The sequence below is a fragment of the Anopheles nili genome, chromosome 2 (assembly GCF_943737925.1).
Source record: "Anopheles nili chromosome 2, idAnoNiliSN_F5_01, whole genome shotgun sequence".
Lineage (NCBI taxonomy): Eukaryota > Metazoa > Arthropoda > Insecta > Diptera > Culicidae > Anopheles > Anopheles nili.
In genome coordinates, this window is record NC_071291.1 from 41,077,734 (window position 1) to 41,088,972 (window position 11,239).

Below are 11,239 nucleotides of genomic sequence, written 5' to 3' on the forward strand. Positions count from 1 at the left end.
CTGTTGGTAAACCATGGTATGTGTATTTGGAAAAAAAGAATAATTTATACAGCAATGCGTAACAAAGCCTGTCGCAGGATGATGCATCCAATCTCCTTCCCCTCAGTACACGTGCACCATTCCATAAAGGAACGTCCAAAACAGCACGTAAGTGCACAGTCCGCTCAGGAAACCGTGGGTCAGCAGGCTTTTCCGACTGATGAAATACTTCTGCCAGTTCGATCCCGATTTCAGTAGCAGCATCTGCCACAGGCACAGCACGGCTAGCACGTAGAACAGGAAACCCACGACGCCCGTAAGACCAAGAACACCTGCAACATAAATGGAACAGCACATGACTTGTGAGAAATCCCTCAGAAAGGGCAAGCCGGATGATCAGGCAAACCTGCTGTGCTTCCTGAGAGCGCTGCCATCGATGTGCGACAGTATTCCACCGCCGAAGCATTGTTCCGGATGGCAGTGTCACTGTAGGCTATAATTTCTCCGGTTTTGGTTTCCCTAGTTTTAACACGGGTGGTCGACATTTCTGTTGCACAAATGCTGTTGTGAAAATATTAATTTATTCTGGACACTTTTCCGATGTTTTGGTCTGGATGGGTGATACTCAAATCAAATCCATTGTCAATTTGACAGCAGTCGTCAGGCAGATATTGATTCTAAACAGGTTAGTTCATAATTCATCTCGTAGTTAGCTCGATTTAAACTTTTGCTAATTGAATGTGCGTATTAGTTTCACGAAATATAACTTATAAAAACTAATAATATCCTAATAATAATTTCATGACTATAGATTCATTATCCAATTTACTTCTGGATAACGAACGAAATACAAACTTTTGGCATCATTCTGTCAAAACGCATGTTTGTGTTTATGTTCGTAAGCAATGTTTTGGATGTGCATTCTCTGACGAGATTGTATAGTAGTTAGTTTAAGTTATGAAAACCAGTGTTCAATGTACTTAAACAACGCGTAATTTGCATAATTTACAATACGAAGTGAGGTTCATTCGTCATCTTTTAATTAGTTGGATTAGAGTAAACTAAGTTATTGTTTTATCATGATTTTCCAGCGTTTAATCGTCGTCAGTCTTTCCGACAACGACCTATTATCGTGCGCATTTCTTTGTGTTTTGCTACTCTAAAAATTCACCAAAGACGATTGAGAATGGCGCACATCCAGTACATCGATGGGTTGATTCGCGAGTACATTCTGTTTCGCGGCTTTTCCAACACGCTAAAATCCTTCGACAATGAGTTGAAAAGCGACAAGGACAAAAGTTTCCGCGTCGATAAGGTCATCGATCAGATACTCCTGTTGGTACACAACCACGATTTAGGTGGGTTGCGTGAGCTGTGGGCCCACTTAAATAATCATCTGTTTCGTAATTTGGAACACCATTTCGCCGCAGGTAGGTGAAACGGTACTGTACCGTTTTCCAATCGTTTCTCCGAATTTTTCCCGATGCGCTGAACCGTGTCGTAATATTTTATGCCGTTTTCATTTTCCAGCCGTGAACAAGCTAGAACAATCTGTGCTGAAATTTTATCTCATTGTGGCGTACACATCCAATAAAGCGGATAAAATTACGGAATTTTTCACTAAACTTTCGCCAGAGCTCGTAAGCCAAAGTGAATGGAAAGAGTGGTTCTGTAAGTAATTGGCATTGATTACTCTTTTTCGGATAGAACACTAATCTGTTTATTTATGATAGTTTTCCCATTTTGCAAAAATCCGGAAGAACATGCGGCATTTGCTGTATGCTTCACAAAACAATGGCAGGACACGTTGCTTATATCGCTACACAACTTTCTATCCACGATCTATCAGTGCATGCCGCAGCCGATCATTTCGAAGGCCGAATCCGAAGGGTGTCTCATTAAAAAGCTTCAAGAAGAGAATGGGCTATTGCGCAGCAAGTTGACCACCATCCAGCAGCAGCAATATCTACAGACGGCCGGAACCGGTAGTCACCATTCCAGACTAAGTGCATCGTCCAGCGGTGATCAGAGACTAACGGCCGATGGGCGAATAAAGTACTCAACGCGGCCGTCCTCGAGCATGCTATCGTTGAATGATCTCCAGCCATTTGGCATTCCTCCTCCGACCCACATAGTGGACGATTTCTACATCATCGCTCAGGAATCGAACAGCATAAGTTCAGCGGCTGAAAATCAGGCTAGAGGGTTGAAATCGCTCATCAGAAACATTGGTTCCGGTGGAAGTCCCGTACTTGGGCGACGAGACGCGGTACTGGAGCGTAACAAGAAACGCTCCGGCAGTGTTGGCAGTCGAAGCAACTGGATACACAGTTGAACAATTGTACTGGTTGTAAATACTTAAGTGTGGCTTTAATAGAATGCTTTCCAAGAAATATAGAATCATTGTCGTGTATAGTCACATAAATGCTTTATTTCAAATCAATGTGCATTAAAATACTGGTGAATGCTAGCGTAACGTAGCGTAAGGCGAATGGAGCAAGGCTACAACATTGAATGCACGTAACGTCCTCCTCCCATTTGCTGGTAAGGCCACCTTCAGAAGGACTCGCAGCAGCTGCTACAACTTAAATGCCGATTTGCGGCCTCGGTTTGTCTTGCAAACGTTAACTAGAGTGCGCATTTTAAATCTCATTGGCATTACAGAACCACATTTAAATGTCGTTTATCTTTTATAGGCTTCTTGTATACGTCATGCATTTAGGCACTACCGATCAACGCACAAAGAGCACGTTTGTAGTCTCCTGAGCACTCGTTCTGGAATGGAGAAAAAAAGGGAAAGCAATATCATGCATCCGGTCGGTTGATGCGAAAAGTAAGACATTCAAAAGAAACAGCATTTCAGAATAGCAGATGGAAGAATGGCTTATTTACAAGAAGAAATAAATAGTAGAATAGAACATAAGAGACATTGTCCAGATTAGTAGCATCTCAAACTAGCACTATCGAGTCAATGATTACCTCCTGTCGGTGCATCGGTCGAGCATGACCGTATCCGTAAGAAGCAGGGCACCATTGTCAGAGGTAAACACGATGAAAAGAGCAAAACATACACAAACGTTCAATGCAGGGAATATGATCGTCAGCGTTATTAAGGATACCATACAGGGTGTAGAAGCTGGAAGTTCAACTTACCCGTACGGCGCTCACGAGCGTCTTGTTGTACATCTGCTCGAACTCATCCTTCACGTTCTGCAGATCGATCTCCGACCGTGAGACGATGATCCGGATCAGTGTCGCATCATCCGTACCGGCCCCATCCATGGCCTTGTGGAGGCGTTTCGCGAAGAAGTGTGGTGCCATTTGGACACATTCGACGATCGCGCTAAGTGCGTCGTAAAGTTCCCCACTCAGCTCATGCTTCATGGCTTGCTCGATCGTTTGGCCAGAGAGTTTCTTGTACTCTTCGAACACGATCTCGAGCTGATCGAACGATGCATGGGCAAGGATCTTGTAGAACACCTCCTCATCCGTTCCCAGCTTGCCTTCACCGGCATCGTACAGTTGCTTCGCCTGCTCAACGGCAAGATCCGCATCAACCGTGCCCTGAGGATCGCGTGCGCCAACGATGATCATCGTCAGCAACCGCCGGAAGCTTCCGGCCGTTTCGCTGCACAAATGCTCCGCCAGCGGGCGGCTGTACATTTCCTCGTAACAGTCGACAATTTTCTTCACCTCCTCGTTCGATTGTGGAGCGAGAATTTCGATCAGCGTGTCCTCGTCCGTTCCCATGCCGTCCATGGCCTTGTGCAGCTGCTTGCACAAATACTTCTCCGGTGGCATCATCAACCCAACGATGACGTCTTCGAACTTGCCTCCCAGCTCCGATTTCAAATCGTCAATTAAATCCTACACAAAGGCAACAAGTTGCATTTTAATCACTCGCGATGATTCATAATCAACCTCCCCCTACAAGATAGCGACCCTTTTATGACGCATTTCTGCCCATCTACTCACCCGACCCAGCTCGCTGCTGTACTGGTTAAGAATTTGTTGACGCTGAGCGTTACTACGAGCGCATAGAACGTCCATGATGGCCTGCTCGTCAGTTCCAAAACCCTTCATTGCGCCGCGAAGGGCGTTGGCGTCTGCGGAAGCGTCGAATTCCTCCACCGGAACCACCGTTGGGACGGGCTAGGGTGGGGAGATGGAATCGTAATGAGCGTGCCCATCCGCGCCCGTTGGAATGTGTAAAAATCGATAGACCGTACGCGCCCAAAACACGGCAACTTTGTGTCACGAAATATCACGGTCACCGCACGTTACACTTACCGTATAGTACCAGGACATTTTGGGCGGTTGAATTCGTAGCACTTTAACGCCAAACCCGGGCTAAATTACTGCTAAAACACGAAAAGCTGTGGAGCAAAAATAGCGACGCGGCAAACACCTCGGGAGTCGTATATGGAATGAATGCGATGAACAATTTGATGATTGTACTGAACGGGCCTGTGTGAGCTCGGTATCCAAGTGAACGGAAATGAATGCATGCTGAAATGCATTCACAATATTCAATAAGATAAACGTTATCCACTCTCCAAATTAAAAATCAAGTCTAACAATTTGTTCATAGTATTCTTTGTTTGTTTTAACGCTTCTAATACTTTTTAAAGATTTAAATTTTACAAACCTTGCCCCCAAAGACTTTGTGACGAGCGGCTTATATGTTGGGCTATGAGGGCCATGCTAATTTGTCAGAAATACATAAGCATAATGTAACGAGATGCATATTGGCATTAGCTTTGTTATGCTATCTTTTCTATAGCTATAAGAGCTCGTAGAAAGGTCTTGGTGCCATTGACTCTCATTTTATGAACTGAGCTCACAATCTTCTTCACACAATGCTCACATTTTATGCTCATTGAATGGAGCATATTCCAATCTGTAGCAGTGCGTCACGCCTCCGATTGAAATTGTGCTTATCAGTGGCGTATGATTGGCAGAATAATCAGCAAATCAGGTTCGGATGATAAGCTGCACTTGGAACAGCAAAGTTTGAAAGCTATTAACAGGCAATATCCATTCTCTATGCTTCATATGCTATCAATTCGCTGCAAGTCGTAATATTCTTTATTATACTTGTAACGTATTATGTTTTAAATACTATTCAAAGTTTTTTTTTCAATTTTGGCTGATAATGAGAAAATGGTTCATACACTCAAATATACCAGCTTTTTTGAATGTTTTGAAAATTATAAAAAGAAATTGAATGAACTAAAGAAATGAACACTGATCCATAAGACAACAGGCTCAACAATTTACACAGTTTACACACATGTACTTGTGTAGACCATTGGATAGAAAGCAAAATAGCTTGTCAAATATGAAAAAAAATTGTTATTCGTAAGATTTGAACTCAAAAATAGGCAAAGTGTATTTTCAAAGCATCTCGAAAGAGAAGCTGTAGTTTAAAGTTTAAATTTAACTGTTTTTCCAAGCTTTACTCCGACCAGCAATTCATCAAATTCATCCCGCAGCATGTCAGCACAAGTGTTCACGTTCAGTGCATACCATCACGAAGCATTACAGCTCGCATCTCGTTCACACGCCAGAATTCCGGTATTTTCCGTTTCCGAGCGTCATATTACGTCGCAAGCTGCATCAGTGTGTGCGATGAACTGCTGCTTCTTGCCTCTCCTACGTTTTGGCCGCAACAAAACCGGCTCGCAGATGCTGTCTTCTTGACTGTTTGCTGCTGAAATAATACAAGTAACACATCGTAACCAGCGCGTCGTCGGCAACATCAACAGAAAACTGTGTTTGCTTGTTTGTTTATTCTTAGGGAAATAAAACGCACCATGTCGTGGTACTACACGGTGAGTAGAATAAAACGAGGGAGCTCTGTTTGGGTTCACAAGTGGCCGATAAAGGAAAGCGGGGAAAAAAAGACGGTTCTCTGAAAATGGTTCTGCGTATCGCGTTCACAGCCGCACCCCACCGTTTTGCCGGCAGAGGACTTCGATGCATCGGGCGATGCAAATGCACTCCGCAAAGCGATGAAGGGCTTCGGTACAGATGAGCAGGCGATCATCGATATTCTGTGTGCGCGATCGAACGAACAACGCCAGCATATTGCGGAAGCGTTCAAGCGCGAGCTGGGAAGAGTGAGTTTGCTGGAATTGTATGGTTCCAGGGAGACCGGTGCACTTCTATTTATAACTCTTTTCCCCCCTCATCGGTAGGATCTGATCGATGATCTGAAATCGGAACTGGGCGGCAAGTTCGAGGATGTGATCCTTGGTCTCATGCTCCGACCGGAGGCATATCTGTGCAAGCAGCTGCACAAAGCCATGGATGGGATCGGAACGAACGAGAAGGCCCTCATTGAGATCATCTGTCCGCAGACGAACGATCAAATTAAGGCCATTGTCGACTGCTACGAGGAAATGTACAACCGCCCGCTGGCGGAACATTTGTGCAGTGAAACGTCTGGCAGCTTCCGGCGGTTGCTGACGATGATCATCGTTGGTGCGCGCGATCCTCAGGGTACGGTCGATCCGGATCTTGCCGTCGAGCAGGCGAAGCAACTGTACGATGCCGGCGAAGGCAAGCTGGGAACGGATGAGGACGTGTTCTACAAGATTCTGGCACACGCTTCGTTCGATCAGCTCGAGATCGTGTTCGAGGAGTACAAAAGCCTTTCGGGGCGCACGATCGAGCAAGCTTTGAAAGCGGAAATGAGCGGAGAACTATACGACGCCCTTAGCGCGATCGTCGAATGTGTCCAAATGGCGCCACACTTCTTCGCGAAACGCCTCCACAAGGCCATGGATGGAGTCGGTACGGATGATGCGACACTGATCCGGATCATCGTCTCACGGTCGGAGATCGATCTGCAGAACGTGAAGGATGAGTTCGAGCAGATGTACAACAAAACGCTCGTGAGCGCCGTACGGGTTAGTAAGCTGCGGCACCACGTCGAGTAGGTCAGTTCTGTTGATATTAATCTAATGCCGTTTTTGTTTTGACAGAGTGAAACTTCCGGCGACTACAAACGAGCCCTTTGTGCTCTTATCGGAGGTGCCTAAAGCATACAAGCAACGTCATGACGGATTTGGAGGGCGTTTTAATTGTACTACCACAAGTCTTTAAGCACGTCTTCTTAAACCACGGATTTTAAATGTGTTGTGTTTCGGTGTCAAATTTCAATAAAAAAAATTAACATTCTTGAGCTATTGCATCATAAACATAAATGGTGTTTTTTTTGTTAATGCCGTTATTCGACATCCGGAAGTCGTAACGATATTTTTTCGTTCGGATGGCGTATCCTCTAGAATGTTACATTTAACAGACTCATCATCTTTTCAAAATTCCGCGCCAGACAGCGTGGGCGCCAATAAGTCGCTCTTCAAAGTGAGCAATCGATTAACGATGGTGCCGTTCGTCGACGAAAAAATCGATACTTTGTCGCCCATATCAGGCTCTCAGTTGGCAATAATCAACCCAAGCTATCGGTTCCACTATTTACGGGTGCATTCTGTTTAATTTCGGTGGAAAAAAAACGCATTTTCAAAACAGTAAACGAAACAAATCTTCACTATGCTACAGATCGTTGAATATGTTTAAATTGAGTTCTAACGATGTGTTTGCCGACCCGCCGTTAAACGAAATCAATTAGCAAAGTGCTTGTTTCCATTTGGCGCGTCATTATGGGAAAATGCGTGAAGTAAATGTGAGCCCATAATATAGTTTGTGGGGTCAGTGTTCTAAAAATGCGCCAAAATTTGCTGAAAATGTGATTTAGACAATAAAATAATCACTAGATTATTCGGATGAATCGTATGAATAATTCATTTGTTTTTGTGTTGGGCACGTATCACTTGCCGATTCTTTTGACGTAGTGGCAGTAGTAGTTATTTTAGTATTTCTGCAATTTTGCATTTACATTGGCTCTCTCAAACGATCTAGCAAACGTGCATCCATAGGATCAGTACTTTTGACGAGACACCGAGAGAGAAAGAGAGAGAGAGAGAGAGAGAGAGAGAGAAAGAGAGTGAGTAAAAGAGAACCTGCTGAACCGAGAGTCAGACAACGGTTGTCAGTTTGCGTTACTGCAACTGACATATAAGCTTCTCGCGGATCGGTGCCAGACTCCAATCGTACCAAATCGTTGGCAGTGTCAGGGTCACCTTCCTCTAATTATTGTAAATCAACGCTACAAAACAGCGCACTCACCTTAGAAGATCCTCTGACGTGTTTTTCAGCGATCGTGTACTGTAGTGACAAATCAAGTGGTTTCCCGATAGCTGGTGTTCTCGTTTGGTGATCACAACCGCATCCCGTATCAGTCATGTCTTGGTTCTATGTGGTGAGTGTGTGAATTCTATTTTTAACGGATATGAGAAACCCGATTTTCGCAGAAACATTCCATCCGGCCCGTTCTGATACGGTTTCAATGGTGCCATAGAATGTGCTCGAAAGCTGTTGGAGCATGGCCGCCCTTACAAAGTTGTACAGCCGAAATGAGGTCATGCTGCCATCATACACGCGGTGTCCAATGTGGCTATTTTTCTACGCACTCTTTGACCTTGTTCTGAGGGGCATCGATAACACCTGTTGCAATGTTGCCGGCGTTTTTCTTTTTGTTTTGCTTATGCTCATACTTTGCTTCTGCGCATCCATTGTAGCCGAAGCCGACCGTACACCCGGAGATTGACTTCAATCCATCGCAGGATGCGGCGTTACTTCGCAAAGCGATGAAGGGTTTTGGAACAGACGAGCAGGCGATCATCGATATTTTGTGTTCGCGCAGTAACGCCCAGCGGCAGCTGATTACGGCTGCCTTCAAGAACGAGCTGGGCCGCGATTTGATGAAGGATCTGAAGTCCGAGCTGAGCGGCAAGTTCGAGGATCTCATCGTCGGGTTGATGATGCCACCGGTTAACTACCTGTGCAAGCAGCTGTACAAGGCCATGGATGGTATCGGAACGGACGAGAAGGCATTGATCGAAATATTGTGCTCGCAGGATAACGAACGGATGCACGAGATCGTACGCACGTACGATGAAATGTACAACCGCCCGCTGGCGGAGCATGTGTGCTCCGAAACGTCTGGCAGCTTCCGGCGGTTACTGACACTGATCATCACTGGCACGCGCGAACCGATGTCGTCGTGCAATCCGGATCTTGCCGTTGAACAGGCGAAGCAATTGTACGATGCCGGCGAGGGTCGGATGGGAACGGATGAATCGGTGTTCTACAAGATTCTGGCACACGCCTCGTTCGCCCAACTCGAGATGGTGTTCGAGGAGTACAAAAAGTTAACCGGTCGTACGATCGAGCAGGCCCTCAAGGCCGAAGTGAGCGGGGACTTTTACGAGGCGCTTAGCGCGATCGTCGAATGCGTGCAGATGGCACCGCATTACTTCGCCAAGAAGTTGTTCCTGGCCATGGACGGGGTCGGCACGGATGACAAAACGTTGATCCGTATTATCGTCAGCCGGTCCGAGATCGATCTTCAGAACATTAAGGACGAGTTCGAGCAGATGTACAACAAGACCTTAGTCAGTGCAGTCAAGGTAAACGAGGATTTTTTTGTGGGGTGAAACGAGGAAATTAAATTACATTTTTCTGTTTTTTTTTGTCTTGCAGAGCGAAACATCCGGTGACTACAAACGCGGCCTATGCTGCCTGATAGGCAACGCTTAGAGTAATCTCTAATATTCGATAATAATCTATTATAATAATCTCTAATATCTCTCCATCATGTCGGCAAGATATTTTAAACAACAAAACGCACTATTAGCATCGTATGCGTTTTAAGTTCGCAAGGATTTAAACAAAGCGTACACAGCGCCGCCAAATATGTTTTTAAGTGCCAATTTATTTATCAATAGCCGACCTCAAACATTCTTTTTTACATGACAATGATAAATGTATTATTATCATAAATAGTACTGTTTTCGGTATATGTCAATAAATATATTATTTTAAATCAAAGTATAAATTGTGTGCATTGAAATTCCGTTTAATGTATGTTCATATCTCAAGCGGTATTAACGTTGAAAACAATCAAATTACACCCGAAAAAAAGAAGGTGAACAAAATAGTTTCTTTTTCTGGATAAACGATATGGGCTGTTTGACAATGGACTGGGTTAACGATATGCGCGATGTGTTTTTCAATCATCATCGGGGGCACAAATTAAAGTTGGAAAACTTTTGCTAACAGCTATTCATATATTACAAATAATTTGCTTTTGACGTTTCTTACAGGATGCTAGCATGGGTTCAAGGTAGCTAGAATTTAAATAACATCATAGTATTTTTTAATAATTATTATTTAATAATAATTGCAAATCGGGTTGTTGGTAGGGTTGAAGGGGTTGTTGGGTGAGGGAGGGGTTGATATTTTGCTTAAACCCCAACCTCTCCTCCCCCCCCAACAAGCAATCGGTTTGCAAACCAACAATGTTGTGTGACGAGGGCTTAAATACATGAAAGCCATGAAAAGTTTCCCAGAGACACAAGACTAGATATGTAAAAAAGAACCTGTTTGAATACTGATAGGCATCCTTCAAATTACGTCTGATTAAAAATAAATGTAGAAACTTGAGTTTTTTTCCAAATCTTTTTCCATTAACAACTTCGATACAAAAAAGTGAGATTTATTGATTCTCGTTGGTTCATTGAAAAGCAGAATGCCGATGTCATGTGGGCGAGAATGTTACATATATTACCATTTCAAATAACAATGCGTGTGTATGTAGTTCAAGCATATCAATGTTATGTTATATTTGACGTAAAACGGTACGAAAATTGTTCATCGATGCAATACATTCATTTGATTGTTCAAGAAAATTTAACGTAAATCCATTACGAAAAGTTAACTCTTTGTTGGCAATTGCAGCCCTGCTAATGTCAATGAGCTGCGGATGTTTATACACGATCAAGTGTCAAATCGGACCGTCCATGCTCACCTCGTCTATAGCAACATTGGTCAGGGGCTAGTACTTTCCTTCGAACCGATTCGACGCGTTCTTTGTTGCCGACAGCAAGCAGAAGGTGCATCTTGCAAGGAAAACACGGAAAACGGAAGATATCGAAGCAGCATTTTGAAGCGATCAGTTCATCCTATCTAGCAGTTGAAATCAAGCGTTTGAAAAAAAAGTTTTGAGTAAAATTTTACCCGCTATTGAACGCGTTTGTGCGTGTTGGAACGTGCAGAGCCCCTATTTCGAATCAAAATTTATTTCCCCGTTTAAGGCGGGTTTCATGTTTGAGGCGCGTTTTCTTATAAAAAA

General features: G+C 44.0%; 5 protein-coding genes across 5 annotated transcripts; 3 read left to right on the plus strand and 2 right to left on the minus strand.

The window, feature by feature from the left end:
- Nucleotide 1: 1 nt before the first annotated feature.
- Nucleotides 2–594, minus strand: LOC128732139 (ER membrane protein complex subunit 6). The gene is made up of 2 exons (XM_053825307.1): nt 386–594; nt 2–311 (listed from the first exon to the last, which is right to left on the minus strand). Exons 1-2 carry the CDS (start codon nt 522–524, stop codon nt 103–105), a joined length of 348 nt encoding a protein of 115 aa, XP_053681282.1. The 5' UTR covers nt 525–594; the 3' UTR covers nt 2–102.
- Nucleotides 595–1,165: 571 nt separating this feature from the next.
- Nucleotides 1,166–2,314, plus strand: LOC128720095 (WD repeat-containing protein 91). Its single transcript, XM_053813741.1, has 3 exons — nt 1,166–1,409; nt 1,510–1,650; nt 1,713–2,314. The coding sequence occupies exons 1-3, from the start codon at nt 1,166–1,168 to the stop codon at nt 2,312–2,314; spliced, it is 987 nt and encodes a 328-aa protein (XP_053669716.1).
- A 76-nt stretch (nt 2,315–2,390) lies between these two features.
- Nucleotides 2,391–4,398, minus strand: LOC128721534 (annexin B10-like). Its single transcript, XM_053815296.1, has 4 exons — nt 4,270–4,398; nt 3,955–4,131; nt 3,133–3,846; nt 2,391–2,754 (listed from the first exon to the last, which is right to left on the minus strand). The coding sequence occupies exons 1-4, from the start codon at nt 4,285–4,287 to the stop codon at nt 2,698–2,700; spliced, it is 966 nt and encodes a 321-aa protein (XP_053671271.1). The 5' UTR covers nt 4,288–4,398; the 3' UTR covers nt 2,391–2,697.
- A 1,292-nt stretch (nt 4,399–5,690) lies between these two features.
- On the plus strand, nt 5,691–7,171 carry LOC128721975 (annexin B10-like). Its single transcript, XM_053815786.1, has 4 exons — nt 5,691–5,813; nt 5,925–6,101; nt 6,180–6,893; nt 6,969–7,171. The coding sequence occupies exons 1-4, from the start codon at nt 5,796–5,798 to the stop codon at nt 7,023–7,025; spliced, it is 966 nt and encodes a 321-aa protein (XP_053671761.1). The 5' UTR covers nt 5,691–5,795; the 3' UTR covers nt 7,026–7,171.
- Nucleotides 7,172–8,129: 958 nt separating this feature from the next.
- Nucleotides 8,130–9,860, plus strand: LOC128721980 (annexin B10-like). The gene is made up of 3 exons (XM_053815790.1): nt 8,130–8,305; nt 8,625–9,515; nt 9,589–9,860. The coding sequence occupies exons 1-3, from the start codon at nt 8,288–8,290 to the stop codon at nt 9,643–9,645; spliced, it is 966 nt and encodes a 321-aa protein (XP_053671765.1). The 5' UTR covers nt 8,130–8,287; the 3' UTR covers nt 9,646–9,860.
- Nucleotides 9,861–11,239: the final 1,379 nt, after the last annotated feature.

Coding starts and splice junctions, on each gene's coding strand:
- LOC128721534 (XM_053815296.1), bottom strand. Junction 3,847..3,954: donor ACAGCAGCGAGCTGGGTCGG/GTGAGTAGATGG, acceptor GCCTTTGTGTAG/GATTTAATTGACGATTTGAA. Junction 2,755..3,132: donor CGCTCGTGAGCGCCGTACGG/GTAAGTTGAACT, acceptor TCTCCATTCCAG/AACGAGTGCTCAGGAGACTA.
- LOC128732139 (XM_053825307.1), bottom strand. CDS start 524: ATGTCGACCACCCGTGTTAAAACTAGGGAAACCAAAACCGGAGAAATT. Junction 312..385: donor GCTCTCAGGAAGCACAGCAG/GTTTGCCTGATC, acceptor TTTATGTTGCAG/GTGTTCTTGGTCTTACGGGC.
- LOC128720095 (XM_053813741.1), top strand. CDS start 1,166: ATGGCGCACATCCAGTACATCGATGGGTTGATTCGCGAGTACATTCTG. Junction 1,410..1,509: donor GGAACACCATTTCGCCGCAG/GTAGGTGAAACG, acceptor TTCATTTTCCAG/CCGTGAACAAGCTAGAACAA. Junction 1,651..1,712: donor TGAATGGAAAGAGTGGTTCT/GTAAGTAATTGG, acceptor TATTTATGATAG/TTTTCCCATTTTGCAAAAAT.
- LOC128721980 (XM_053815790.1), top strand. Junction 9,516..9,588: donor CCTTAGTCAGTGCAGTCAAG/GTAAACGAGGAT, acceptor TTTGTCTTGCAG/AGCGAAACATCCGGTGACTA.
- LOC128721975 (XM_053815786.1), top strand. Junction 6,102..6,179: donor TCAAGCGCGAGCTGGGAAGA/GTGAGTTTGCTG, acceptor CCTCATCGGTAG/GATCTGATCGATGATCTGAA. Junction 6,894..6,968: donor CGCTCGTGAGCGCCGTACGG/GTTAGTAAGCTG, acceptor TTGTTTTGACAG/AGTGAAACTTCCGGCGACTA.